At 36.8% G+C, this 25249-nt stretch overlaps 3 protein-coding genes across 4 annotated transcripts in view; 1 reads left to right on the top strand and 2 right to left on the bottom strand.

Annotated features, from left to right (window-relative positions):
• The window catches only part of disc1 (DISC1 scaffold protein), a 59521-nt gene extending 51721 nt beyond the window's left edge, over positions 1-7800 (bottom strand). For both annotated transcript variants that reach the window (XM_084391288.1, XM_084391287.1), the window contains exon 1: positions 7197-7800. In XM_084391288.1, coding sequence (XP_084247414.1) covers positions 7197-7290 — 94 coding nt within the window. In that variant the 5' untranslated portion in view covers positions 7291-7800. The remainder of the gene's footprint in view (positions 1-7196) is intronic.
• A 2759-nt stretch (positions 7801-10559) lies between these two features.
• On the bottom strand, positions 10560-20588 carry tsnax (translin-associated factor X). The gene is made up of 6 exons (XM_084391292.1): positions 20251-20588; positions 20013-20105; positions 19825-19939; positions 18903-19033; positions 13017-13126; positions 10560-11210 (listed from the first exon to the last, which is right to left on the bottom strand). Exons 1-6 carry the CDS (start codon positions 20264-20266, stop codon positions 10833-10835), a joined length of 843 nt encoding a protein of 280 aa, XP_084247418.1. The 5' UTR covers positions 20267-20588; the 3' UTR covers positions 10560-10832.
• A 2454-nt stretch (positions 20589-23042) lies between these two features.
• Positions 23043-25249, top strand: part of egln1a (egl-9 family hypoxia-inducible factor 1a) — a 29145-nt gene continuing 26938 nt past the window's right edge. Inside the window, exon 1 of the mRNA XM_084391291.1 lies at positions 23043-23944. Coding sequence (XP_084247417.1) covers positions 23330-23944 — 615 coding nt within the window. The 5' untranslated portion in view covers positions 23043-23329. The remainder of the gene's footprint in view (positions 23945-25249) is intronic.

Raw genomic sequence — 25249 nt, 5'->3', positions numbered from 1 at the left:
CACATATGCATGTATATATTTAAGAAATATTTGCTTGTATATACTGTATATATTTTTTTTGCTATGGAGTTTTAAAAAGAACCATCACTTTAAAGTTAATATTAAATATAAATATTAAACCAATAATAAAAAAAAGAAATTATATATAGGCCTAAATTAACTTAAATTAGTATTATTTGCAGGAACCCTAAAGAGTTTTAGGAGTTTTATAATAAATAACACAATATGAAACATTCCTCTGGCTGAGTAAAACTGACTGCAAGATTAGCTGAAATGAGTTAATGAGTTCAAATGCATAAACAACAAGCCATCAGAAAATTACAAGCCCCAAAAACATCAAAGCACAAGCCCTACAAGAATAAAACCAAAACCTCCACACGTCAAGTCAACGAAACACACTGGTCTGTTGTTCTGGAAGGGGACGGATCAGTGGAAACACTCTCAAATGAACTCTTTGTCTGCAGCTCTGATTGGCTCTTCGTTTAAATGCGTTTCCCACAATGCCTCTCTGCGACGAATGCAGAATCCGTCCCGTGTGCAGAGTGAGAACAGCTGCAGTGCCGTTAAACGAGTCTCTCGCTGATCTTTCAAACATAAACACACAAACTCACGAGGGAGAAATTACAGCGATTCACAGGAGTGTGAGAACCGAGAGCTCAGACTAGACCATCACTGAGACAAAACCTGACCTCCGAAAAAAGGAGGCAAATAGAAAGTTTATGTCACTGATTTCTATTTTTCATGTAAGATTTTATATTTGGCCACTTCTTAATGATAGAAATGCTACAACCAATGTAATTTCTTGAACAAGAAAATGTGGACATCAAAACATGCACACTCAGAGCGAGGGTTTAAACTTTTATTTTGAAATCGCGATAAAATTAACAGATCGCATATTTAGAAACATATTGATGTATATTCTCCTGCGTTGGTGTATAGATCATTGTTATAAATCTGATGAAATGGCGCACGTTGCGTCCAGCATTCGTATTTACTTCCGAGTTGCAAAATAAGGTGGATAGTCTGAGCATGTGTGGAAATCTTAAATATGTAAGGCAAGAAAAATTATTTTTTTATCTTCTTTCTTTCACCATAAATTACGCTGAGCTAATGAAGAGCAGATGAAGAATGTTTTCTAGAGAGAAAAGAGGAGCTGCTCGAGTGACGTTATCAAGCGGTCGACCACAGCAGAGATTAACAAAACCTTTGTGTCACCCGACCCCTTTTGACAAGGTATTTACTTGAAGCGCCCACAAGATCTTAAAGGGATATTTCACCGCTGGAAAGATGAGTGTGTATTTAAATTGGGTCATTTATGTAGTAGAAATGTGAAATTATTTTAGAAGTTGGTGCCTTCTAGACTGAGAAAAGCCAGAAAATGTATATTTGGCTCATGTGGATGAAAGACTACAACTCCCAGAATGCACTTGCTTCGCTGCCCTATGAGGCCACCTCCCAAGCCACGCCTACCGGTTACAGAGGGCCGTATAGGGAGAAATGATACAACTAGGCTACTAGTCGACTCGAAACTGAAAAGACAGCGTTTTATCGTGAGATCCCCCTATGGGCGGGTTGAAGCTCCTCCTACTGGCTGGAGTCTCTCGCCTCTGGACAAAAAAGCCTCCGATGAACTAAATGATGATTTTTGCATCATCTGAGGTTTTTTTCCAGACACACAATACAGAAATCTCTCTCAGGGGGACAGGGGGGAGGGATACAAAGCTTAATGCTAATTGTTGAAGTATCCCTTTAAAGGAGAACTCCGGTCAATTTTAACATTGAGCTAATTTTTTTGTACATTTGGTACATTTTGTACCTGTGTTTACATCCTGTTTTCGGTTGAAGTCCAAAGTAGTCGATTGCCGAGTTCACGCGCGTGATCATAGCAACTAAACCTATGCGCGTGAACTCGGCAATCGACTACTTTGGACTTCAACCGAAAACAGGATGTAAACACAGGTATTTGCGCTGGCTTAAATAACATCATTTTTATACATATCTTTCACATCTACTGCAGTCAGATTCACTAGTGTTCACTCAGAAGGAATCACTCACATTTCCTGTGCACTTGTAATGACACATCAAGGATGTTAAGAGGCTAAAAGCAGGTTTACTACTTGCCCCATTGAAGTCAACAGGGTGCAAATTTTAAAAATAGAATAACTCGGTGTAGGCAACCCCGATTTTTGTTGTTGTTCTCTGTATTGACAGCACTCCAAATGTACAAAAAAATGAGCTCAATGTTAAAATTGACCGGAGTTCTCCTTTAAGTTAATATTTCAATGGGCCTGATTTATTAAAACGATTCAACATAAACTTGGTCACAAACAGTAAATGTGTCTCTGCAAAATGAATACATTTCAGAAAACTGCTAGACAAACTGCTTTCATTTTATCTTGTACATGGCAGTGGGATTCAGCTTGCTACATAAAGCTACCACTTAAAGCTAAAACAGCTCACGTTAGCTACAAGAAGTTATCGCGAGAACAGCTTCAGATCAGGCATAATACTGGGGTCCTAAGCTGGGACTCATCTCTATACACACCGACACTATGATGCTGTCTGGGACCCCAGTGCTAAAGGATTGGTTCACCTAAAAATGATTTCCCCCTCATTCTGTGGAACATTAAAGAAGATATTTAAAATAAGGAATAGCAGCATAAATTAAAAAAATACAGTGGAGAACATCTTTGAAATGACCGTACAAACGCGAACCCATCACTGTTCACAACCGCACTCCAATTGGCCGTTCGCAAAGACCCGCCCCCTTTAGTTACTGTTGCTATGTCCGACAAGCCACGCCTCTCTCACGCCACACATGTTCTCACACAGTGAAACACACATCGTGGAGCAGAGAGAGGACACTGACAACACACTGACACACAGGACAGACCAGGGTACTTTTGATATGAAACAAAGTCTCAAATTTGGTCATTTTTTAAAGAAATTTAAACAATTAATACAGTTTTGTGGCTCTTTAATGTGTCTGACAGATCGCTCAGTTAAAGCTGCTCGTGAACCGATCATCTCTTCCTTCTAGTTCATTTATAGCATCAAATAAACATGAATGAACATCAGAAGGAATGTTGTTTTAACCGCGGAAAGACGTCAGGACACTCCGTTAATCTACTAACTCTCCTGACTGCTTTGTAGGACAAAAATGGCGGATTCGGCGGATTATGATTGGTCAGATCGCCTGTCAATCAAACTCCCTGCGAAGGGTCAATTACAACCACAACTGAGACTCAGCATCCACCATCTGTCATGAACACGGTCTAGTTCAGCTCGAGTAGACGGCTAACAGTGATACACACGACAGAGAACACTAAAGGTCTGCTCTCCCCTCAAAAGGGAAGGAAACGGTCACAAGTCTCAGTAAAGACACATGCTTGTGACGATTCCCTAAGAGAAAAGATGAAACAATCAAGCAGATGAAAAAAAAAAGGAAGTATATGGGAAATATCTGTGTGGTTTGTTTATAAAAGTGTCTACAAAAACAACTAGAATATCTGGTGCCCAAGCAAAAGTCAAAGGTACTTTACCTCTGTGGTTGCTCAAGTGAAAAGAATTCAACTTCTGGTTAATTCGGATCAAGACAAAATTTATACAATACAGTTTCAAAGCAACTTCACATTAATAAAAAAAAATAAAAAAAGTGTTAATGTTATAAAACTCATCAATTATGAGACATTCAATATCAGCTACACTGTAATAAAAAATAAAAAATGTATTTCAAACTTAAAAACTAGTTTAATCAAAGTGGCTATACTTCACACTGACTTAAATATATATGAACAGTTGAAATTGCTTAAATTATTTTGATGAGTTAAAGTAATGTAAAAGCATGTCACCATGACTCACTGTTCATTTTACAGTGTAAATTAAGCTCAATATAGCCTAAGTAAAATACAGCTCAATTAAGTTCAGCGTTGTTTCAATTCAGTTCAATAACTGTCTCGATGTTGCAACGTTTAACATCTCTGGTCTGGTCTGGTCGTTTTTCACCCGATTTATGGTCAATCAGGTGAAAACGGTGCATCTAATCAGCTTTAAGTTAAGTAACAACACATCTTTTCTCAACTAGACACATGAACTGAGGCATCATTCATGTCTGCAGCATAAAAAGGTTTGATCAGTTCCTCAAAGTATATGAAAACCACCATGTATGTGCAACAGAAACAGATGTTTGACTTTACAAACACCATTAATAATTACTGACAAACAATTTAAACGCCACACACAGCCTTCAATCAATATTGGCATAATAAAAAAGCCCTGAGAGAAACATGTGTGTTTACCTTTGTCGATTAGAGAGTCCCTCTCCAAACACACTTCTGCTTTGCTCTGCCTCCCATTGGCCGCTCACGAGTGCTTCAAAGTTCACACACACACACACACACACACACACACACACACACACACACACGACTGAATGCTGAGGAGCTCGTAAAGAGGAAAAAGGAATGTGAGAGGAATCCGCTTCAGATCCTCGTCTGGAGACGCTTCACCACACTCACACACGCATGCATATCGTGACTCTTCCAGTGACGGCAGAGCGTTTGAGGAAGTGAGAGTTCGATGGACAAGTCTTTTCCTCTCTGCTTTTTAACACCACAGTTAAGACGAGAGTGAGAGAAAGCTCAGCTCTCTGTGTGCCCACAACAACATGATGTTCACACCAGAGCTGTCAGCAGGGAAGTGCATCTAAAAAACACATTTTTGTCACAAATAAAATAAAGCTGATATTTTATTTTTATTAAATGTTAGATTAAACGCTTAGCTAAAGTCGCCCTGTGGTGGAAATCAGGTTTTTAAATGTTGTTTATGTGTCTATGTGGTGTTTTTAATATGCTTTAAGACAAAGCATGTGTAAATTCATAAGTCGACACCATTGCTGAGTATTTCCTCCTTTAAACTGCAGTGAACCAAAGACAGTCTCAAACACACGCTTTGAAATCGCTGGTGTTTCTGACGTCACAAACTACCTTGTAACCAATCAGATCAACGTGTGATCGTCAACCAGTGGATCTCTGAGCTGAGTGAGTGAGTGGAGGCGGGGCTCATTTGCATATTCATAGAACCACGCATACCAAATGAGGCAAGGGTGTCGAGTTACATACAATATATTTTAAGGAAAAAACTAAAAACTTTTAAATGTGTCATTTTGGTGATCAAAGATGAGTTTTAAGGGATACAGTTATTGACTTACAGGGGGACTTTAAGGTAAAATGAAAATTAGAAATGTTGCCTTGGCCACTAACTGAAGTCTACTAAAATTACTAACTGAAATAAAAATAAAACTGAAATTAAAATACAGTTATACTAAAATAACACTGGTTCAGACCTCTGCAGAAATGTTGGCGGATCTTATGGATGATGGATGGATGGAGATAGGAATGTTTTCCGGTGTTGTTTGTTAAGTTAGGGACTCGAGCTCAGGGGAATTTGGCAAACAAAAGAAACCCTTCGTATTGCATTTAAATTTAGCAGCTGCAGTTCTGCTGAAGTTCTGGCAAAGGTTTCGACGCACTTCCTGTTCACTCAGAGAGACGCAAGCCAGCTGAAAATTACTTCACACACACACACACACACACACACACACACACACACACACACACACACACACACACACACACACACACACTAAACTATGTGGACTAAGGAAACTTTTTGAACAGAAAATGTATCTAAACAACAGTTATTCTGTCATCATTCACCTTTATGTCGTTCCAAACCCATATTATGTTTGAAATGAATGATGCCAAACGACATTGTTTTTCACTAATCTCATAATCAATTCCGTTACAGCAAGAATTAAACCTTTTCTGCTTTCGTTCAATGGAAAAGAGCAGCGTGAACTTCTACTAAATACTTTCTTTTGTGTTTCAAGGAAGAAGAAAAATCACTTTGGATAATATTTCCAATATTCCATATTTTTATTTTTGGATGCACTTTTCTTTAAAAATCTTCCATGCACTCCATGGCTGTAAACTTAATGTTTCACTCTGATAAACAGATAAAGATGCTCAAACTGGCCTGAATCATGCATGCAAGAACAGAACAGAACAGATATTTTGACAGATTGACAACATCCATAAGTAGCTTCACACTGACTCTAATATTATATAATATAATATTCTAAAAAAAAAAATCTAAAAAAATATAATTATATAATTACAAATGCTCATGTTTCCACGAGTTTCGTGTTTCTCTAGAGCCGCCTGCCTGTGGGTCCCAACAATATTATGTCTGAAAGCGAGATCTGAATTGCAAAGGGCTGTTATGATTGGAGGGGATCTCGTGAAAACCTTTCTAGCCTTTTGATGGATGTCTAAAAATAATTCAACCACTAAACCACCGGCTGCTCCATCCTAATGCATTCTGACACTGTTTGTTGAACTTTGATGTGGGAAGAGATTGTGGCTAGAAGAATAAAAGAAAATAATGTGTTCCCAAAAGATCATATTGCACATTAGAAATATCAAAACATAAAGTTTGTACAGTTACTGTATCCTATGATAACAGCATGGTATTTGATATATACCCTGGTGTTTAATGAATTACCATGGTATATGTCAAACAGCAACAATATGGCGTTCAAAAACATGGTATAATCATCATGGGACATATAATACATATAATACATAATACACATTTACATCATATCATGTCCAATAAAACTTAAAAAAAAATGCTGGGTTGATTAAACTCATGTTTGGGTCAAATATGGACAAATCCAACAGTTGGGTTTAAAAATGTAATTTAAATATTTAGAACAAAGGTTGGGTTTAAACTGTAGGCTAATTTCAATATTTAGACCAACGGTTGGGTTTGTCCATATTTGACCCAACCATGGGTTAAAAAACCCAGCTTTTTAGAGTGTAATATCATGATACTTTTTTTGTCAGTGTTTCAATTTATTACATGATATTAGATAAATGATTACCATATGTACTGATTCACACCGAAATTGCAAGTAAATTTCACTAATTATTACAAAGATACAACAATAACACAACACGAATTAAACGTGAAATTTTGAAGTAGACAGACTAAAATACTATTTCGTTGTAAAACTTACTCCAATAACCATTGTTTTATTTTTGAACTTGAACAAAAAATATTTGTTTTACACTATACCAAGCTGTTTTCGTGCAGTGCCGATGTACAAGAAATACCATGGTATTTTGTCTTACCTGCTCTCACATCGCAGCGGTAACAAGTGGATTCAGTGTCCGTAATGTGTGTTTTTGAGTTGTTATCCACTCTTATCATTCCTGCGAACATCATGTTGGTTTAAACCCGGTAAATCCACGGCACTAGTTGCGATAAGTTAAACTCCAAACGCCGCGCGCGCGCGTGTCATCCTCTCCGATGCGCGGCGCGTGCGCTTTTGCGCGTGAACCCGACGCCGTTCACTTTCCCAAAGAAATACGAAATTGTACTTCACACTTTTCACATAACGATAGTCCGCAGATAGCAGGGTTGTCAAATATGAAATCTCAATCGATGCTTGAAGAAAAACAGATCCACACAAAAAAAATGGCGAGTTTCCTGTGAGAGGAAAACGCCGAAGGGAAGCCTGAAGAAAGTTCGCGTTTGTGTCCCTCTGTTTAATGCGTATCAAATACCTCAAGGTTCTTTATTTTATTTCCCTTTTCCGGGTGAAAAACAGAGCCACGGCACATGGTTGTCAACAATCAGACGAGAGCCGGATAACAGCCGCACTTTGTGCCGTTATGTGGCGCGTGAAGGAGTTCCAGTGACGTCAGCTGGAATTTGACTCCTCTGATTCACACTAAAGCAAAACTCCCATCAACTTCATGAACTGGACGGGCTTCAAATGCCTGAATAATGTCATTACAAAACATCAAACAGGCATTTATTGTACTGCAAAACAAAACAGAAGTGTGAACAAACAATTATACAATTATAGCCTATATCTGAAATGCACCTGATCCTGTTATATGTGAACTTGACTAAAAAAACATGATTTAAAAACATGATGAAGAAAAATGAAGTTAGTGAACAGAAAAGTTTCTGCAATACTTATCAATGACATTCACACACTGTAAAACATATGTGTAAAATCCTGCTGAAACTGTACAACATTTAGATTTAACAGGACAATAAATGTCAAATCTATGCTATATGTATTCAACAAGACAATACATACTAAAATATTGTTTGTCAAAAGACATTTCCGGAAAGTCCCTGTGTTATTATGTTGGTTGTCAGTGGGCCTACACATTGTCAAAGCAGATTTTAATAGTTCAAGCTGCGTTTAACAGATATTGTCTGGGTTGAACATGTTCTCTTAAAGGGATAGTTCATCCAAAAATGAAAATTATGTCATCATTTACTCAGCAAGTTGTTCTAAAACTTGTAGGTAATTGAATAATCAAACGTAAAATTGCATTGCATATTTCAATTTATATTTTACTGTATAGCTTAAATATAAATTAATAAAGCTACTAAAGTTAAGTCAAGATCAGTGAGTGCATGATTTTGATTGACTTTGATTGACTAACAGACATGCAGCAGGTATAGGCCATTTTAGGCTGCTGTCACTTTAGTAAACGTACCAATATATAATTTACGAACTGGAATAATAAGCAGTCTGGAATAATAAGCCATCTGATCCGTTTCCCAGGCGTAATGCGGACACACAGAGAGTGCTCCTGTTGTGTGTCTTTCTCTCTCTCAGCTGCACTGGGCTGTGTTAGTCTCGGTCAGATGAACAGAGCCGCTCTTTGTGTTGTGCTGTATAGATGGAGGAAAGGCCTGTGCTTGTCTCATAATGGTTTAATTGAGCTAAACCCATCAGAGTGTCAGAATCAAAGTCTCTTACAGACGCAGCTAAATCAAATTAACTTCTGATCTTGTGACTTTAAGTCCCAATGTGAACCACTGATCCAGCAAACGACGGCTCTTCTGTGGTCAGTGTGAGTGATGTACTGTAAAGGAGAATATCAGATTACAATAAACACTAAACAACACACAGTTAGAATAAGATTTGGAGGTGCAAGATAAAGGATTTTCATGACTTTCACCTTTGACTTTTGGCTGACACATGAAAGTCAAAGTACACTATCAGTAAAAATATATATATCTTTTTTTTTTTTTTTGCACATTTTATAACTTTTATTCTGAAGTCATCGAAACTATGAAATATGGTATAGACCTGCCGTATATGAACTACCCATCTAAAAGGGAAAAAAACATTATTTATACATCATTCATGGAACATTATTTTTCTGAAATGCTTTAGTTAATCTAACATTTTTTTAAATGCCTGTTTCAGAGAACCTTCAAAAGTTTTTTTTTTTTTTTTAACTGGACGTTTTGAAGGTCAGAAATAGCCTTTTCATAACTTAATAATAAGAAAGTTAGCGAAACATTGTTTTAGATCATGTTTTTGTATTGTATAGTGACCAAAAATGTAATGCTTTTTTATATTTACATAGTCTATATTCCAGCTCCAGGACTGCTTATATATAAATAAAATAAAAAAATTATATTTACCTGTCATACTTTGATATTTGCATCCCTGCATCTCTTTTTGAACTATAGTCGTCCCTGTAATCGCTTGATGTAGCCACTGTGTGTCAGTGTTGTACAACTTCATAAATCTCGTGCTCTCATGTGGGAGTTGCGTCAAAATGTTCAGGGAGAAAACACCAAAGCCTGAGAGAATATTATTGTGATGAACGATGTTAACAGCTGAAATATTGTTATTTTTCATTCATTAATGTCCATTCATTTCAAGGGCTCAATTTGGAAATCAATTTGTGTCCTCAATATCAAACTAACATTTAGGGTGAATTCAGGCTGATTGGGACACTTTTTGCCATTGAGATGACTGGAAAAAAGTGTCCCAATCAACCTAAATTCATCATAAGTAGGAAAGTTTGTTTCTCGAGTAAAAATTAGTGCCGTGAAATCGCTTAATTGCGATTAATCGCACCTAACATAAAGGTTTGTGTTTATATATTAAATGTGTGTATGCATATAAATATATTTTGTGGATTGATTTATATGTGTATTCCACATGTATGTGGAAGATGTGGGCCGGATCTGGGCCAACACTATGTTGCTTTCTGGGTGTATATATATACACACCCAGATATGTATGTGTGTGTGTGTCCTTCAGATGCAAAAGCCTCTAAGTGCCATCTTATATTTTCTTCTAGAATGATCAAGCTTGTATGTTTATGTTCAGTTATTTCACTTTAATGGCAATGAAAATTACCTATTAATTGTCATTAAAGTAAAATTACTAAACCTAAATATACAAGCTTGATAAAAATGCAAATTTTAGAAGAAAATTTCAGATGGCACGTAAGAGGCTTTTGCATCTGAAGTCTTCATATATATATATATATACACACAGACATTATATAAACAAACTTGAATTGATCGATTTGACAGCTCTAGTAAAAATCAGTGAATACAAAACACCTAAGTGCAGATTGTTTTTGAGAAATAAATAACTAACCCCTTATAAAATGGTCACCCTGATGTGATCAGTTGAGATGTAGTTAAACATAAGGGCTGAGTTTGTACCAAAAACAAGTTTTATTGACAACCGTGATAAACATGTTTATAGCTTTCAGGTTGAAACGAAAGAACAACAGAACAATCATCTTGCAATTAATATGAAAGATGACAGCTCATAATTGAGGAACAAGGCATGATAACAACATGCAACCATTGAAACAAATACAGATTGACAGAGAGAGATATGACCTTAAACTTTTTAGTCCTTAAACTAAAAATACTCTCACAATATGCCCAGTCTATAGTGCAACATGCACATTCCTCTCCATATCTCACGGCATCGCATCATCCGGGTCCAAGTGCGCCGCCCTGCTGGAGAAGACGTCGGCCAGCATGTGTTTGGGAATCTCCGATCCGCGCACGCGCAGGGTGTAGCACGCGTCCTCCACCTTTCCTAGGCTCTGCCGAAGCGTGTGCAGTTTCTTGGACACCTCGTAGGGTCCCGTGTTCCCGATGAAGGAGAAGCCGTCGTGGATTTCCCTCAGGAATCCGCTGAGGAGGAACGGCGTGTCCATGTCTCCGTTGCCCACACTGCTAATGCACATGCGCATCAGCTCGCCCGTCAGGTCCGCGACGCCCAGCAGGTAATCGGTCGGCGTTATCTGGAAGGTCAGAACGCACGGACCGGGACACGTGACCTCATCTACAGCCTTCAGCAAAGAGACGAGGAAACAGTGAATATCTACCGTCAAATATGCCATAGGAGACTGATCAATCTAGTAAAGAAACAACAGTACACTCAAACCATAGACGAGACTTAAAGGGTTAGTTCACCCAAAAATGAAAGTTCTGTCAGTAATTACTCTCCCTCATGTTGTTCAACCCCGTAAGACTCTCGTTCATCTTCGGAACACAAATTAAGATATTTTTGATTAAATCTGAGAGCTGTCTCACTCCTCCGCAGCGCTTCTGGGTTGTAAGTCAGAACGGAGGCTCACTATTGGCCAGCATCACACACATGACCAGCGTCGGCCAATAGTGAGCCTCCGTTCTGACGTACAACCCAGAAGCGCTGCGCTGTTACACTACGTGAACTCACTCAGAGAAACACAGAAGAAAATGAAGAGTTGAATAAAGTCGTTATTTTTGTTTGTTTTTTTTGCACACAAAAAGTATTCTCGTCGCTTGATAAACTTAAGGTTGAGCCGCTGTAGACACTCGGACTATTTTAAACATTGTCTTTACTAACTTTCTGGGCCGGCAAGTTTCAATAACAGAGAAGCCTATGGAGGAGTGAGACAGCTCTCAGATTTAATCAAAAATATCTTCATTTGTGTTCCGAAGATGAACGAAAGTCTTAAGGGGTTGAACAACATGAGGGAGAGTAATTACTGACAGAACTTTCATTTTTGGCTGAACTAACCCTTTAAGTCTAGTCTCAGACTAAAATGCATGTTTGAGCTGTTTAAACTGAAAGCAACATATCTTAAAATATATCAGTGCCATTGTTCGTCTCCAGATGTCACCAGTCATGTGAGGTTTTTTTTTCTACGGCACGTTTATAAAAGCCACTTAAATGCCCTAATTGAACTAAGGCCTAATCCTGGCTTAATCTAAACCCTGTCTGTGAAACCAGGCCAAAAACATTTATGTATTGAATTGCATATACAATATTTCCATCCATTTGGATTACATAATCCATAACACATTAAACTAATACGTTTAATGTGATGCATATTTGTCAATCATACATAAATTAAACGGATATTTTAAATACACAATAACCAGGTTTTGTATAATCAATAAATCCATTTAGTTTTAATCCCATTCATTTTAACTAACTGAATATTGCTTGATCCACAGCTAGTCATATATTAACCATATTAATACTTTTTTTAACTGAATAAATGTAGCTGTTTTCACAATGAACAGATTTATGCTGATTCGAAGCAATTTGAGTACATGTGTTTTGAAAATATGATTATTTATTAATAATAAACTATGCCACTATGCATTTAGTGCAGAAATCTGACCTGTTTTATTTAGGCATGACTGACAAATATGCATAACATTATGTGCATTAGTTTATGTTTAAAGGATCGAAATTTTATACTCAAATACATCAAATACATTTTAAATTTAGGCCTAAATATGTTTTGAGTGCTACATGCTTGCCGTAGCAAACACCATTATATAAAAGAGTTTATTCACAAATAAAATACCAAAAAAACTGTAAACGCACAGACCACACATTTTCCCTCAAACTAAACCAATGCATCTAAAAATACCTCCGAGAATTATTTACAGAGAGACGTGCAAAGCAGTCAGCCCTCATGACTTTCTAAAAATAACAGCAAAAGATGGAGTGATTGTCACCGATCTGATAAACCTGCTGAATGTGCTCTTGAGAACGTAGCCCGTCTATTTGAGCGAGACAACATTAAGGAGGTCATGTTTATATAAGGAGAGATGCGTAAAAGTGTTTCAGGTTGACTTTAGGATGCAGTATCTATTACCTTGTTTTCCCTCATGAAGACCAGCCGAGCGTTGATCTCCTCCAGGCTGATCAGTGTGCGATGCCGGATGAAGTGATGGAAGGACACGGCCTCCACATACTCCTGAATCCCTGAAAATACACAAAACAAAGACTGGCCTCCATTACTGCGCTCCTTCAACTCAAAGCTTTCATTTTGATCATTTCACAACACATTATTTCATTTCATTACGCTTCATAAAGCCCAAGCCCTGATCTTGTACCTCACAACAGTCTAGTAAATCTCTGTGTATCTTCTACATTGTGTTTCATAATCTTAAATAAGTACATTTCTGCAGTTGCAAAAAATGGCGTCAGTAAGGTTTTGTTGTTTTGTTTTTGAAAGAAGTCTCTTATACTCACCAAGGCTGCATTTATTCTATCCAAAATTTGTGAAATATTTAAACAATTTAAAACAGCTGAATATATAGTAAAGTGTAATTTTATTCCTGTGATCAAAGTTGAACTTTCAGCATCATTACTCCAGTCTTCAGTGTCACATGATCCTTCAGAAATCATTCTAATATGATGATTTGCTGCTCAAGAAACATTTATGATAATTATCAATGTAATATTTTTGTAGAAATGGTGATAATTTTTTTAAGGATTCTTTGATGAATAGAGTTCAGAAGAACAGCTAAATCTTTTGTAACATTATAAATGTCTTAATTGTTCATTTTAATGTATCCTTGCTGAATAGGGTTTTTGCTGAAGCTCAAACGTGCTGCGAAACATGAGAATGAACACGTCAAGCGAACATGATATCATTTGTCTAGTAATTTGAATGTTGTATTCGAAAGGAGATGCAAAGAAATGACACACTGCTGTGTGTTCGCGCTCTGCACTTTCTTTTCTCTCGAGGCATCGACAACACAGCTGACACAGGTAAACACACGTGCTAGAAGAGTTTTTGTTTTGTTGTTTTAAAAGACCACGCTGAAAATACACACACACATATATATAGATGCCATCAAGCGGTATCTCTGTTCGTAATCAGTCCGTCACTGACCAATCAGCGTTCATTAGCAGAATGCTAGCGTGTTATGGGCAACAACAACTCAACCTGTAAGAAATCGAAAGGACATAAGTACTCGTTCATTCAACTTTCGACCCTATAACCCATGTTGAACCTGCAAAACCTACAATCAAATCTGAGATTTCTCAACGGCAATCGGGTGAAAGAGACACATTTAGCCGTCTAGCCCCATAGACTCCCATTCATTCTGCACTCATGGGCGATCGCCCCCAGTGGAACTCTGGTGGAACTACAACCAAAATTCGGTACAATAGGACTTAATAGGGAGTGGCCAGGCTATCCGCAGACGGGCTCTGGTTAAACTGACCCGAGTCTCGCGTTTTTAACAGCAAAACGTGTTCAGTGTGAACTGACCCTAAGATGTCGTAATGTGAAGTTATTTTCAGGCATTTAAACAGCCTCAGACAGTAGATGATGTTAAACTGGGCTGAGCGACTGACCGCTGTATTTGTGTCCAGATCTTGTGTAAACACCAGGACAATAATGACAGGACGGAAGACTTTGTGATTAAGCTTTACTTTCGGAGTGGCAATTAACATCAAAGACGGTCTTATCTGTCGCTCCCCGGGCACCGATTTGCATGCAGTGTGACAATGTTCAACATAAAAATGAAAACAAAAACCTAATTTGAGTCTCGGCCGAAAACGCGCAGCTCTTTAAGATGCAGTGCACGAGAGCAGTGCTCGCGGTTCCCAGAAAAGCTGAAATCCTGAAGGTTTTGTTGTCTCCTCTCAGGCTCAGAAGGAAGTGAGATAACGTTATCAAGCATGAGATTGGAGACTCCCTCTGCAAGACATTTCTTTGGAGGTTAATTTGACAGAACTGTCACCTTACTGGGTGTAAACACACTGAGGCTAAAAGTCAAAATCACTAACTAGAGCAAAACTTAAAGTTGCAACACCTGTTCATCTGTTAGAATCTCAAACGTAGGGGTTTTCTGACTCCTGGGTTTATTATAATTAATATTATACATGAATATATATATATATATATATATTATATTACAAAATCAGGGTTATTATAGTTAACTAAAACTAAAAGCATAAAAAAATTGTTGCTTGAAATAAAAAGAAATAGAAAAACTTTTGGAGCCAAGGCAACATTTCTCATTTTCAGATTTGGTTTAATAACTAAAACTTGAAATTAATAAGTTTTAGTTTTTAAAAATGAATAAAAACTACATGATATAAAAAAAAAAAACAAAAAAAACACACACACTTAACTAGACAAAAAAAAAAAAAAAAGTTACAAAAACATGAAATATAAACTATAATAGTATCCGAATGATACTAAAAATAACATGGCTATAAATAACAGTGCTAGTATACACTACTGTTCAAAAGTTTTGTGTATTTTATTACATCTTATTTTAGAAAGCTGCACAAACTCACAGTAGTAGAAGTGTATTTTTTGGGAGTAGAGGAAAAGATATGGTGTTAATCTGTTAATCATCCAAGAAGATGAGGACAATCTCAAAATGTTGGACTAAGTGATCAGTTAATCAATAGCATCCGACTTAGCATCTGATTTTTAGCTATCATACTTATGTTTTGTTGTGAATTAATGATTTTGGATCAAGGGAAAGCACAAAGCAATTCACATACACTACCATTAAAAAATTGATTTATAGGAGAAGCTTATATATGTATATAAGTGTAATTAATTAATTAATTAATTAATTAATTAATTAATAAAAGGCAAAAATTGGAAGAAAAAAACAACATACACAAGCAACAGAAAAAAAAGTGAATAGCTTTATAAGATCTCAAAATTCAAAATCTTGTTTAAACTGAATATTTGCAAATATTGTATTATGAGATGGACGTGATTAACAGACTGAGACTGACAAAACTACTACACCATCAAACAAGACCTTAAGAGAATAACCCAACCACAAACCATCTCTGTCCAGGTTTAAAACCACTGGCCTCTTCATCTCTGACGGTCAAGAATTAAACGCTCAAGGCCTTTTGCCACAATAACAGAGCTGCATTATATATGGTCCATCTCTGAACCCAGATCAGACGCTGATGAACTGTGCCAGTGTGTCTTGTGTAGCCTTCACCGAGCTTTCTGAGCCAAAAGGAAACAGATAATTGGGCTTTCAGTGAGCCAAACACTGGAGACATAGAGTGTGTTTGTGTGTGTCAGTGAATGGAGATGACGGTCTAAACGCTGTGCTATGCAGGAGTTTGATGCCAGGCATGAAAGAAAAGCGCCGTTTCTAATACGGGCACAGGGTTATCTTCATTTCTATCAGGTACAGTGTGTAGAGAAACACTCGTAATCGAGCAGAAAAGACACGCTTCACATGCTAAATAAAATGTGCATTTGTCGAAGAGAAAAAAAGCCTGGAAATTCTTCATGCAAACATGCCGTCATCAAAAAAAAAAAAAAAAAAGTATAATAATTTTGCTGCTTAAATACAGACAGTACCAAGACTATTGGAGAAATAAAATAAGCGAATGATTTAATGGTGCCTCTCTATGATGCTGATGATTTGGTCCAACTTATAAGTCCTAATAATGCATTATGATTATATTGAGCACATTTATTTTAGCACATAAGTATTTTGGTATAGTAGTAGCAACTGAGTCTATTTTATTTTAATAACAAGAGCTGAGTTACAAGTTATACAAGAGTTGCATCAATACAATGCAAATAAAAACTAGACAAAAAAAAAAAAGTTATAAAATTACACAGATTTTTTACATTTACATAAAAAATCTAAAGCTTTTTTTCTGGTCAAATCTTCCTAAATAAGTCCTTAAGTGATCTTACTGAATAAAACGCTGTGTTACTTGCATTAAAAATTAGGACAGTCCAAAAAAATGTGTTTAATAGCAAGAGGGATCTTGCAGAACATGCAAAAAATCTCTGCCTTTTCAGCAGAAATGCTGATGCAATTTGCAAAGAAATTCAAATTTTTTGGTTGTAATAAAACAGATGCATTTGAAAAAAAAAAACTTTAATGTAATATTTCTTTCCATTTTCACAAAAAAAAAAAAAAATTGGAGTAGGATTTACATTGAAACAATTTTCACTCTTCAAATTGCTAGTAAATTTCACAAATAATTACAAAGAAAGGGCAAGTAACACACTGAAATGAAGTAGAAAGCCTGAAATAGTATTTTCTTATTTCATTTTCATATCTAAATCATTGTTCACGGTGTAAATCCTAACAAAAATACTACGTTGCTTAATGCTACTCCAACAAAAAGAAAGAGAAAATGTGCATTATGTGCATAATTTGTGCTTTATCGATGGGAAATTATTAATTATAGTTCCTAGAATGCAAACAAACTAACCAGGATTCACAATTAAAACTGAACTATGGGCCATACCAGTTTATTTCCACTATTATTCTTAAATCTGTGCTGAAAGTTAATGCTGATTACAGTATTTATAGTGTCACTTGAGTGCACTCGTCTCATAAATCTGATGATTGTGACAAGCAGCTTATGTAACAATCAAGTGAGTATTCAGCTGATTACAGAAGGTCATGTTATTATCATATTACCTGTTCATGCACTAATAGCGTTCTGCAGTGTGAACTGACTGGACGCAATTAGTGTCAAATTTATCCCCAAGTAGCTTTAATGGGTTTTTGTGCGAAAACAAGCCCGTTAAACACGACCACAGACTCTCTCAACGCTTGGACCCGAGGGCGAGCGACGTCTGCTTGCCCCTCACAAACCAATAAAGCTCTTCAAACAAAAAGAAAAATAGAAACCTAATTGACAGGATCTGACCTCGGTCACGTCGCTAGAAAGACCCCGATGATTTCTCTGCGACCATAATCTAAAAATGACTTCCCCTCACCGTTAGATAACCGCAGAATTTGGTAGGTCCCCTCCCTCCCTTATCCACACTTTCCTCAGAAGTTTGCAGACATTGTGTCTCGCTCCTCTTATGAAAGACAAAAATAATAATGGCTGGAAAAGCACGGTGACCTTTTTTGGAAAGATTTTTGGATCATGTTGACCACGAATTGAGGAGATTCCCCCCATGCATATGTGAAGCGCTTTGAGGACCCTGAAAAGCACTATATAAATGTAACAAATTATTATTATTATTATTAATTATTAAGCAAGATGAGATATTACGTAATACGTAGTGGCGTTAAATGCAGACCAACAACACAGGTTTGAGCACAGAGACCCAAACGTCTTCAACACTGTGATGATGATGATGATGATGATGATGGCAAGATTCGCATATAAAACTGAACAGCCATAACACATGAAAGTATCATAAGAACCAGATATCAGACTAAATGTTGTCATTTTATAATCCACATCAGTTCTTATAAGACTAGCACAGAATTACAAGACAAGGAATACATCGTCAGCACAACTTAATCGAAATTATATAAAATTTGTGCTGTCAAATCGATTAATCGCGATTAGTCGCATCTAACATAAAAGTTTGTGTAACGTTTATATGTATGCATACATATGTGCGCACACACATATTATATAAACACTTAGAAAAACTTTTATGTTAGATACGACTAATCGCGATTAATCGATTTGACAGGACTATATAATCTAATATATATATATATATATATATATATTAGGTGTTCAAAAAATAATTGAGAGGTACAATCAGGGTTATTATCATTAACTAAAACTATTAAAAAACACTTCTGTTAACTAAAATAAAGCTGAAGTAAAATAAAATATTAGTTTTAAAAAAAAACTTTAAACAAAACATTTGAAATGTTGCCTTGGCAATAAAATGAGGTAAGCTGAAGCTGAAGCACTAAAACTAAATGGAAATTGATCAAACTGAAACTGAGATAAACGCTGGGCTGTCCACTGACAGTACCTGGTGTAATTGCTCGGTGGAACTGGTGTAAATCTTCTCCTCTCAGTTCTTCTGCGATCTGTCCGATCTTCTGCCTCACGCTGTCCAGTTTCACATCTGCCTCGTTCAGGATCTCCTCCACATCTGGAACACTGTAAATAAGCATGAGTGTGTGTTTCGTTTTCAGTTAAGGCACTTCGCAGATGCTCTTATCCGTGAAAAGCTCACAGTATAAATGACACACAAAATCTAAAGTTACTTTGTACTATGATGCAAGGTTTTCCTTTGGCTTATTTTCCTTTTGATCAATTATCAGATTCTAAGTCAAACAATTTATTAAAACAAAAACAATTCTATCTATCCATCCATCCATCTATCTATCTATCATTCTATCCATCCCTACTAACTGTAAAGTATTTCACTACCTATTCACTTTATTTGACTATTTTCTCAAATATATATGTGACCCTGGATCACAAAACCAGTCTCGAGTCACACGGGTATATCTGTGGCAATAGCCAACAATACATTGTAAGGGTCAAAATTATCGATTTTTCTTTTATGCCAAAAATCATTAGGATTTTAAGTAAAGATCATGGTCCATGAAGATATTTTGTACATTTCCTACCGTAAATATATTAAACATTTATTTTTGCGAGTGAATGCAGCACAATCGTGAACATAAATGGACAACTTTAAAGGAGATTTTCTCAATGTTTTGATTTTTTTGCATCCTCAGATTCCAGATTTTCAATAGTTGTATCTCAACCAAATATTGTCCTATCCTAACAAACCATTCAGCTTTCAGATTATGTATAAATCCCAAAAATTTTTTTAAAAATGTACCCATGTGAGTGATTTTGTGGTCCAGGGTCACATATATGATAATTATTTATATAGAATATGTATCATGTACATAAGCAAGCTCTTGAATGGATCTCACCTGGTCACCCTGTGCAGGAGGAATATGGTCCGTTTGCTCTCAATGGTGATATCTCGACTGCTTTTCACCAAACGCTCATATTTATCATGCTTGGTGTCCAGTTCTTGCTGGAATACTGTCAGAGAAACCAGTAAATAAATCAGATTCATTAATCTGGTGTCGTTAACACATGCCGCACACACACTCACCTTTGAAAGCAGCAATGACAGCTGAATCTGGGTTCACACAGTCCTCGGATTTCTGTCCGACTTCTGTCCTTCGTCTTCGGCCGCATCCCTCGTCTAAGAGGAACATTAAAAGCATATATTTACATAAATGAAAACATAACTCACCGTCACGGCAGTCTATAAGCAAACGATTCTTAGTACGAGGATTTCTGCATGAAAATCAAATGTTTTTAAACTGAAAGACGTCGTCAGGCTTTACCTTCTCGTTTACTCATCTCTGTAGTAACGTGTTTTTCACTGGACACGTGAACTGTTCAGTTATGTACAGTAAACTCTTTTATTTTACCAGCTGATTGTGATTTTAGTGCGTGTAAATCCAGCTGAACGCCTTTATCGTGGGTTTACACGTGTGCCTGTATGAGTACGTACTTCCGCAAATATTAAACCTAGAAACAACTTATTTTATAAATGTGTAATCAAACCGTGCATTCGTTATAAAAACAGCGATTTACGTCCGACTCGGTTTAATTTGAACGCTGGCACGCACACGGACTTCCATTGTTTACACGGGACCTGCGCGTATTGATTGCGTGTTACCGCAAGACATTCTGGGTAATGTAGTTTAACCTGGTCCATTGACTTCCGAGGTTATTTTTAGTCCAGTAGTAAAAGTGATCTTCTTTAAATGATTTAGATGCTCAGATTTCGTTTAAATAATTTAGAAAGCATATATTTTAATAACTGTTTTTATGTCAAAGTCATTTTTATATTATTTTCTTATAAACGACATTAAAAGAAATGAAAATAATTGAAAGTAAACTAAATGAAATGAAAAGAAATTGAATTAAATGAAAAGAAAAGAAATTAAATAAAAAAATTAATGAAAAATGAAAAGAAATGAAATGAAATGAAAAAACAACAAAAGAAATGAACGAATGAATGAATGAACGAACAAACAAACAAACAAACGAATGAATAAAAATGAATGAATGAATGAAGGTGTAGATTTTTACAAAAAAAAAAAGTATTGTAGTGGTAGCCTACCATTGTACATTGTTCCATATTCATATACAGTGATATTGACATAATGTTTCCTTTACTATCACCACTCTCATGGTCATGGCACAGGATAAAACAAATTGAGAGAGAGAGAGAGAGAGAGAGAGAGAGAGAGAGAGAGAGGTTCTCTCCTTTGATTGCACACATACAGTATATCAGATTACAGTTCTTCCTCCTAAACTTCAGCCTGGAGGATTGATGCCAAATGTGTACGTGCCACCCAGAGCCTCCTCACTGTCTGAACGAGTGCCAGCGAGCTCCTATAGGGGGCAGTGGACAACTAAATAACATCATGAAATACATTTATGTGCATTCCCATATATTTGCTTGCTTTGCAACTTGAACAAATGTGACGTGGTCATTTAGATCACAGGTTTTCAGTCTGTTAGATGCCACGGACCGACCAATAATATTATAATATCATAAATATGTATAAAATATGCTATTTATTTTCTATTTTGTTGCATATTACGTTATTTCTACTATAGTGCTGTGTAGTTAGATGTAGGCATTTTATTTATTTGTTTAAATATTTAATGTATTATTTAATATTGTAATCAAAGTTTTTATCTATTTAGCCTACTTTAATTTTCTTTCTTTTTTTGATTTTTTTTATCTGTTTTTCTTTCGATTTCTTTTTGCCTAGAACTGAGAATATGCACTTAATACTCCAACCAATTTACATGAATGACATTGCAAAACAATGCATTGAAAATAGATCCGCTGTCTCAAAAAAAGCAATTCGTTTTTCATTAACTCTGCTTTTTTGAGTGTTATAGTAACTTGTTTACTAACTAAGAATATATAGTATGAAATAGGCTTACCACTTACCACTATATGCTGATTAAATGGATAGTTCACCCAAAAATTAAAATTCTGTCACTAATTACTCCCCCTAATGTTGTTACAAACCCGTAAGAAATCTTCAGAACACAAATGAAGATATTTTTGATGAAATCTGAGAGATTTCTGTCCCTCCATTGACAGCTACGCAACTATCACTTTGACGCTTCATAAAGTTCATAAAGAGATGGTAAAACTAGGCCTATTATGAAATGAATGGTTCAGTCCGAATCTTCTGGAGATTCGATCGCTTTATACAGATTTCATTAAGACTTTTATTCAGATATAAAAATTGATCAGCAAACATAAACAGAAGCTCAACCGAACTGCTTGACACACGAGAATGAACCTCATTGGCTCTTGCAGAAGCTCAAACATGATGCGTAACACGAGAATGAATCTCATTGGTTCTCGACCATGCTTGAGCTTGTGTTTACCACACAACTGATGTGAGTTGATGAATGTTGCCTGTTCATCACATGGGCGACTGAGTATCTTCAGAAAATTTTGAATAAACCGTCCAAAATATGGATTCGTTTTACAATCTCTTTATTAACTTTTTGAAGCGTTAAAGTGGTAGTTGCGTAGCTGTTAATGGAGGGACAGAAATCACTCAGATTTCATAAAAAATATCTTCATTTGTCTTCCGAAGATGAACGAAAGTCTTACGGTTTTGGAACAACATGAGGGTGAGTAATGACAGAATTTTATAATATAATAATATATAATAAATATAGTTCAAATTATGTTTATAAATCAATTGCAGCAGGTCAGAGTTAAATTCAGTTTATTTAAATGCAAAAGCGATCAAAGTAATTGTCATTTTTGCATCTCATTTTAGTGACGGCACAGATTAAACTGAATTCGGTTCATTTGAACGAATCGGCTCATGCGGACCCCCGTCGACCTGAACTAAAACCAAGCCTTTGTCTTAGTAGACTCAAAGCCTTGCTAATTAGGCCACCTCTACTACTAACAAAGACATTAACATTTTAAAATCCTTCTGAATGCGACAGATGTTGAGCGAACACAGTAATTCAATTTCCCACTTATCCCGCTTTCAGAGTGCGTGTCTGTGTGTGAATGTGAATGAAACTAGGCGGGGCATATTTATCAGGTCTGAATGCCTTGACCACGCCCCTCCTGCCTGACGTCAGAGGTTTGGTTTGTACTGGCGACGTGCAGCAGAACGCACACCAATACAACCACGCGCACGAGGAGCGCGCCTGCGGGATGGAGCGCGCGCGGCACGATCCCAAACCCATCCGTTTATTTAACGGAGAAAGGGTGAATATACTTGTGTGATGAAACGGATACGATTGTTGGTTTGCGTTTGTTGAGGCTGACACGTTGTGCGTGGATCAACGTGAAAGTTATCCGCAGGAACGCGTGGGGAAGGACACGATTTAAAGGGCCAGCAGCGCGCAAACGATAACATGGAGCGATGCCCTACTGTTTTGGATCCAGACCGGGATAAACAGTATTGCGAGCTGTGTGGCAAGATGGAAAACCTTTTAAAGTGCGGTCGGTGCCGGATATCCTTCTACTGCAGCAAAGAGCATCAGAAACAGCACTGGAAAAAACATAAACTCACCTGCAGAGAGGCTGAAAAGACCCAGATTGAGGCACAAACTCCACAGCTGCAGGAGAAACCAGCTGATCCGACACTGTTCACCAGAAGTGAAAGCTCAGAAACTGACAGCAGCAACACACAACACAAACCCCAAACACTAAAACTGGCCACTGAGTACATAATCCCGTGTATGAACAAACATGGCATTTGTGTCGTGGACAACTTTCTGGGTGAAGACATCGGATTGTCCATTTTAGATGATGTGAAAGCTCTCCATCAGGCTGGTAAATTCACTAACGGACAGCTGGTGAGTCAGAAAAGTGACTCTTCTAAGGACATAAGGGGGGATAAAATCACTTGGATCGAGGGGAAGGAGCCTGGATGCGAGAAGATCTGCTTCTTAATGAGTCGCATGGATGACCTGGTCAGGAATTGCAATGGAAATCTGGGAAACTACACTATTAATGGAAGGACTAAAGTAAGTATGTGTCAAGGATGCTTTACTAACACGGCTCCTCATGTCATCGTGGTTTTGAAGGCTTCACGCATCGTCCGTTCAATCTGCTAAATTAATAGCCGGTTTTGTTGGAACTGATGCAGCTCAGTGTTGGGATTTTTATTATTTTGTATTGGTGTTTTTTCAGTGGATGATGCAGGGTGGCCAATGGCTGATATAAGATGAAGATGCATCTGCTCAATCTTAATTATGTCCAGGTTTTCCAGTTACTAGCCACTCAGCATTTTCACTGGCCACAATTTTGACATTGATACCATGGGGAAAAACTGCCATATTTATTAATATCTCATAATTTGGCAGCATGTTTATTAACCTGACGCACTGATCCATTATACATGCATTTTCTTTCTCAACTGTTTACAAAAACATAACTGACTGTGTTGAATACTCACCCACTCAGCATTTTGACATTATTTTGTGTGCATTTGAATGTTTATGCACAAAATCTGCAGGAATAAGTAAAATTATGCGCAATACATGCAATCCCTTGCTGAAATTCAAGCCCTGTAACAACAACAATATTCATCCAGAGCAAATGCAACTAGTGAGTGAGGAGAGGCAGAGAGAGAGAGAGAGAGTGCAGCTGGTGTCATGTATTCTGTGGAAATACTTGTGAAAATACTCTGGAAAAATATAGATTTTTCGATATCAACACTGAAATATATTGGAAGCGTTTCAGATATTTCAGTATTGATATTGAAAAATCTATATTTTTGACAACACTACACTGCACTTAGTTTATTATTTTAGATGCCTTTTAAAAAAACGACAAAAAAAAATAAAAAATAAAAAAAATTATATATATATATATATATATTATATCGAAACTATAAAACAACACAAATGGAAGGATGGGGACTGTGCAAATATTTATAGTGAAAACACTTTCCAATTCCAGCTCTGCACACCGTGAACATGTTCTCAACCGACTTCATGTGGTGCATTCTGGGAACTGAAGGAGTTGACGTGTGCTGCACATATATGATCATTTTCCTTCTCTATCCTGCACACGCTTGCTTGATTAACAAAAGCCAGAATTTCAATATCATCTGATTAATGCTTAAATATTGGCTTGTTCAATCAGTCTGATTTAGTATGGACACTTTTTGACTTATACTGTTGGATGTCTTATTACTGAGTAATTATAGTGAAAACGACATGTGAGCTGGAATTATTTTGGATAAATTCAGTGCATCATTTCCAGAGTAACTGCATCCTTGCAATTTCTTTTTGGCAAGTGATTTATTCCTTTATTTTTGGGTTGGG

This window comes from Rutilus rutilus (genome assembly GCF_951802725.1).
Source record: "Rutilus rutilus genome assembly, chromosome: 20".
NCBI lineage: Eukaryota > Metazoa > Chordata > Actinopteri > Cypriniformes > Leuciscidae > Rutilus > Rutilus rutilus.
Note: the sequence above shows the minus strand (reverse complement) of the source record. Positions and strands in the feature narration are given on the sequence as shown.